At 35.9% G+C, this 5,598-nt stretch overlaps 1 protein-coding gene across 1 annotated transcript in view; it reads right to left on the reverse strand.

Annotated features, from left to right (window-relative positions):
- Positions 1–5,598, reverse strand: part of LOC107704113 (M-phase phosphoprotein 9-like) — a 24,648-nt gene that overhangs the window by 11,467 nt on the left and 7,583 nt on the right. Inside the window, exons 8-14 of the mRNA XM_016506968.1 lie at positions 4,356–4,466; positions 3,868–4,283; positions 2,621–2,770; positions 2,143–2,230; positions 536–751; positions 386–433; positions 203–267 (exon numbers count right to left, since the gene is read on the reverse strand). Of these exons, the coding sequence (XP_016362454.1) occupies positions 203–267; positions 386–433; positions 536–751; positions 2,143–2,230; positions 2,621–2,770; positions 3,868–4,283; positions 4,356–4,466 (1,094 nt within the window). The remainder of the gene's footprint in view (positions 1–202; positions 268–385; positions 434–535; positions 752–2,142; positions 2,231–2,620; positions 2,771–3,867; positions 4,284–4,355; positions 4,467–5,598) is intronic.

Genomic DNA, 5,598 nt, shown 5'->3' on the forward strand with positions numbered 1-5,598 from the left:
AATCATTCAAATGCAATGACACCTACATCGTCGTCGCATACCTTGCTCCACTGATAAAGCTGCCTGACGCACACCTAAAATTTGAATGCAACGTTTTTGCATTCGAATGTGGATTTTTATTTTAAATTCCACGAATATTCGAAATTCTATTTTTTTTTTTGACAGCCCTAATACCAATTGCAGATTTTAAAACGAAATCTACCTTTTCAGTTCAGACATTTGTTCATTGGCATCAAAGAGTTTATTTTCAGTCGAGGCCAACTTGTCCTGTTAGAAAAGAAACAGCTGAATAGTTTGTGCACTTCTATGTACTTACAGTGGGTACGGAAAGTATTCAGACCCCCTTAAATTTTGTATCATGATGTCAGATAAAAACAGCTCTCACCTTTGCTCCTTCATGCTCCCTTCTCAGTGAATCATACTCGTGGAGGAGCTGCAAAAAAACAACAAAACAAAAAACAAGGCATCATCACATTGACCTTTACGGTCTATTATAACAGCATAAGGGAAGTTTAAGGGATTCTGCTCAGCTCACATCCTGTAGCATCTTGTGTTCTTTCTTCATGCGGGCCTCTTTCTCATCCACCTCCTTACAGGCGTTCTGCACGGCCTCCTCCAGCTGATGCAGGCGGTTCTTCAGTGTGGTCACGGTGGCGTCTTTCTCACAGCTGCTGTGTTTGGTCTCTTCTAACCGTTGCTGCAGGGCCTGGACTGTGGCGCTGGCCGCGTCGTATCGCTCTGGCCATTCAGCCTGGACCACAAACACACAAACTTCAGGTTAACATGGTGTTTCAACCACATTTCAACCATGTTTCCAGTCATTTATGATCACTATTATGACTTATGAGGTGACACGTCAGGTACCAATCCTTGAAATTAATACATTTAAGCATTGATAATTATTATTGTACAAATGTCTCCAATAAGATAAATAAAGAATATCTAGTCAATATTAATAAATAAATAAAACATAATAATAATAACATTTTAGAGCAGAACATATTAAGAAAAAATATATAGTATAAGATAAGATAAAAACTCAAAATGTGATACTAAGTCATAATTTTGGCATTAATAAGTCACAATTATGATGGTCAAAATTGAGATAAAGTCATAATTATGACAAAAAAATTGAAATTTTGAGATCAAGTCATAATATTAAAAAAAATCTAAATTATGAGATGCAAAGTCATAATGAGATAAAGTTATAATTATGAAAAATATCTTAAGTCTTAAGCCATAATTATTTTATAAAAAGTCAAAATAATGAGATACTAAGTCATAATTATGACAAAAGTTATAATTATGACAGTCAAAATTGAAATAAAAAGTCATACTAATGATATGAGATTAAGTCACAATGTAAAAAAAAAACACAATTATGAGATACAAAATCATAATTATGACATCAGAAAGTCTTTATGACAAAGTGAAAATTGAGATTAAATGCATAATTATGATATAAAAAGTCAAAATTATGAGATCTTAAGTCATAATTATGACAAACAAGTTTTATATATATATATATATATATATATATATATGTGTGTGTGTGTGTGTGCGCATGTGTGCGTGTGTGTATGTACAGTAAGTACACGTCAAAAAGTCAAAATCGACATTGTGAAGATAAATCGAAATTATGAGATAAAAAGTCGTACTTATGATAGTCAAAATTGAGTTAACAAGTCATAATTACGACATTAAAAGTTTAAATTATGAGATAAAAAGTCATAATTATCTCATTAAAAGACATTTGAACTTCCATACTGACCTATCCTGATATTCTTCACACTACTGTTCTTCAAGGCATCCAGTTGCTAAATACTGAATAGCTGTTGAGCTAGAGGTTGCTTGGATGTTCTAAGTGGTTCCTAGGGTGTTGCTAGGTCATTGTCATGCAGTTGCTAGGAGATTGTATGTAACCTTTACACAGTAAATGCTCCAGATAGCTTTGAGTTGTGAAAGAGAAATGTCTACAAAATACATAAAAACCTGTTTCCATGACATTACCCCTTGAAAGTGCTTGTATATAATTTATAAAATTTTGCTGACTACAAGCACAACTGCCACGTCAACATACGAGTCTCTCGTACACAAGCCACTCATGTATTTCCTGTTTTAGATGGAGGCGGTGACTCATACCAGCTGTCTCTCCAAGAGGTGGTTTTTGATCTCCAGCTCTCGGATGCGTGTGCTCGCCTCCGTTAACGCTCGTTCCAGGTGTTGACATCTGCCAAACGATGATCAGAGACACAATCAGTCAGAGTTCATTGGTCTCCGCCGATGACAGAGTGTTTATTGTGTGTTAAACACCAGACACCAGATGTCACCAGACTCACTGTGCTGGTGTGAGTGCAGATACAAACAACAGATACATCAATATACCACATTAGACCTACTGGTTATTAGTTATTAAATGGTTATTAGTTAATCGATAATTTTGACCCATACAATGTATTTTTGGCTATTGCTACAAATATACCTGTGCTACTTATGACTGGTTTTGTGGTCCAGGGTCACATATTATTACACCCTTGTTTTTTTTTTCTTATTAAATTTCATTATGCAATCTGAAACACAGCTGGAACAGAATGAATTCATCCTATGTATTGTTTCTCACCTCTCAAGCAAGATCTGGTTGCTTTTCTCCATGTCAAGAGGCAAATTCACCAGATCCAGTTTCTCCTTCAGGGCACTGATCTCAGCCTCGTAGTACGCTCTGAGATCGGCTATGTGGCGGGCATGTTTCTCTCTCAGTTTTTGTCTCAGTCTAGCAAGATTAGACAAACCAGAAGTTAGTGTGGCAGCACTAGAGCATCAGATGGGGGATACACAAAATAACATTGGATAGGTTCAGTAAAGCACTCAAATATGATCCATCAGCATCTTCAGCTACACTACAGTTCAAAGGTTTAAGGTCGGTAAGATATTTAATTTGTTGAAAGAAGGCTCTTCTGCTCACCAAGGCTCCATTTTTTTTGTTCAAAAATACAGTAAAAACAGCAATATTGTGAAATATTATTACAATTTAAAATAACTGCATTCTATTTGAATATATTTTCAAATCTAATTTATATCTGTGATCAAAGCTGAATTTTCAGCATCATTACTCCAGTCTTCAGTGTCACATGATCCTTCAGAAATCATTCTAATATGCTGATTTGCTGCTCAAGAAACATTTCTGATTATTATCAAAGTGCTCCTTTATATTTTTTTTGTGGAAACTGTGATACTTTTTTTTTTTCCTTCAGGATTCTTTGATGAATAGAAAGTTCAAAAGAACAGCGTTTATTTGAAACAGAAAACTTTTGTACCGTCACTTTTGATCAGTTTAATGTATCCTTGAAGAATAATTAAATAATTAAAAAATAATAATCTTTTGAATGGTAGTCTTAGACAATGTTTGTCTAAGGACAGTAAGGAAGTTAAAAGGCAACTGCTAAATGCTTTGTAAATGCAATTTCGCATTAATTATCAGCCCATATTATTTTAAAGAAAAAAACGTTTTAATATAGTCTTTTTCTATTTTCCAACTTCTTACCCCATCTTTTTCCACTTCCAAAAACATTTCCTGACTGAGCTTTTCAACATACCACATTTTTTAAGAATAATTTGATGAATACAAAGTTCAAAAGAACAACATTCACTTGAAATAGAAACTATCGTAATATTATAAATGTCTCTACTGTCACTTTTGATCAATTTAATGTGTCCTTGCTGAATTAATAAAAAAAAAAAACAAGTTATGACCAGTTTGTTTGATTGTTATGCAGTTTTTGTGACCAAGCTTTTCAAAATCATTTTTGACTTTAATCTGTTGTAAATGTCATTTCGTGTTAACATTAGGGGGATTTTCACAACTCTTACAGCGAGAGAACTACCGGGTCCTCCAGCGAGGTCATCCGCTCTAGTTTCCCACCGCCTGTCTCTGGGCTGCTTCTGTTGGGCCTGAACATCTCCTGAGCAGACGTTCCTCTGGGCTGTACGGTGAGCGTGGCAGTGTGGCTGCCCTCATCCTCACTGTTGGCCTGGTTTGCTCTTAGCGTTGATGGGGAAGGAGACGTCCGGTCGGGCGCCTGCTGTGCAGACAGACTGCTGGCATTGGACGTGCAGTCGGTGTCGCTGTGGCTGCGCAGGGCCATGGAGTCGGGACTGACAGGCGCTCTGCTGCTGCCGGGACAGGCCCGGATCTGCGCAGACGGACTGCTGAAGTGGGATGGCGATGTGAAGCCTGACGTGCGATCCGAGTGCTTCACATGCACTGTGGAGTCCAGAGTCAACACCTGGGTGAGGGAGCAACAGGTGAGACGTTTTGCTCCTTAATTAATTCTTGTGTTAATTGGCTCTGCTCTGACCTGAGGAGACGAGGTGGATGAGTTGATTAAGGAGTCCCATTCGTGGCCTTTGGGATCTGCTCTCTTGCTCTGGTAGATCTCCCGCAGAGACAGACGGTTCTCATCTGGAGTCTGTGTGTGACAGAACAACTTGTTCGTCAGTTTTTAATTAACCCTATAAGGCCTGCTGTATCATATTTGCTATGCAAATTTAAGGCCTTTAAATGATCAACATGATCAAAACTTCTGAAAAGCATGTTGTAAACAATCTACAACATGCCTTGTCGTCTGATTGATAGTTTATACTTTTAATTAAGCAAGTAAAAGGCCTTTTAGTATAATTGTATAAACGTCTGCCTTCAGGTGGTGGTTCATGTGTTTGGCTTTAAAATCTTTACTGATTTTTATAAAATAAACGTAAGAATATCTTTTATATTGTTAGCAATATTTCAAGACTGAAGCAATTTCTGTTTACCTGTTTATACAGACATAATTGTTTTTAGAAAAAGTCATGCTAAAATGTGAGTGTCATCAAATATGATCATCAGCCTTTTGAGGAACATTTATTTGTTCATCTCATTTGTTCATTATATGTTTTGAAACTACAGCTTTGATCATAAAACCAGGCATATAAATCTCATCTTTCTAAGACATATTATTTAATTTTAGAATCAGAATTTCATCTTACTTTTTGGCCATATAAATATCAGCATCAGCATTGAGCTACATATTCTCACTATATTGTACTATACTGTAACTTAAAACCACTAAAACCAATAAAAACTTTTATAGCTAAAATTTTCTGAAAGGAATTTTTAAAAATAATTTAAAAAGAGCTAATATATATATTAGCTTCCAAAAAAAATAAAATACTATACACTATTGCTACTAGTGATGACTCAAACAAATCCGTAAAATGTTCAATCCGAATGAACTGATTCACTAAAAGAATCATACTTAAGGAACTATTGTATCGCTCAACTGAAACGCAAAGGACAGCGAACGAATAAGGAATAAATGTAAATGTTAATGACAGTGATTTATTATACATCATAAAACATTATTCTGTCATGTTACTCTACTATCTTAACTGCATCAAAACAACATAGCTTTTTCAGTTACAAGCTATGATTTCCAACATGTAGTGATGTTGTTACTTAGTTTTTCCTAGAGACTAAGGCTACGTCCTCACGAAGCCAGAGCTTTCCCTATCCGATCTTTTTTTTCCCCCTCATCTCAAGAAATATCTGCGTCCACACAAAAC

This window comes from Sinocyclocheilus anshuiensis, unplaced genomic scaffold, assembly GCF_001515605.1.
Source record: "Sinocyclocheilus anshuiensis isolate Anshui unplaced genomic scaffold, SAMN03320099.WGS_v1.1 scaffold690, whole genome shotgun sequence".
NCBI classification, from domain to species: domain Eukaryota; kingdom Metazoa; phylum Chordata; class Actinopteri; order Cypriniformes; family Cyprinidae; genus Sinocyclocheilus; species Sinocyclocheilus anshuiensis.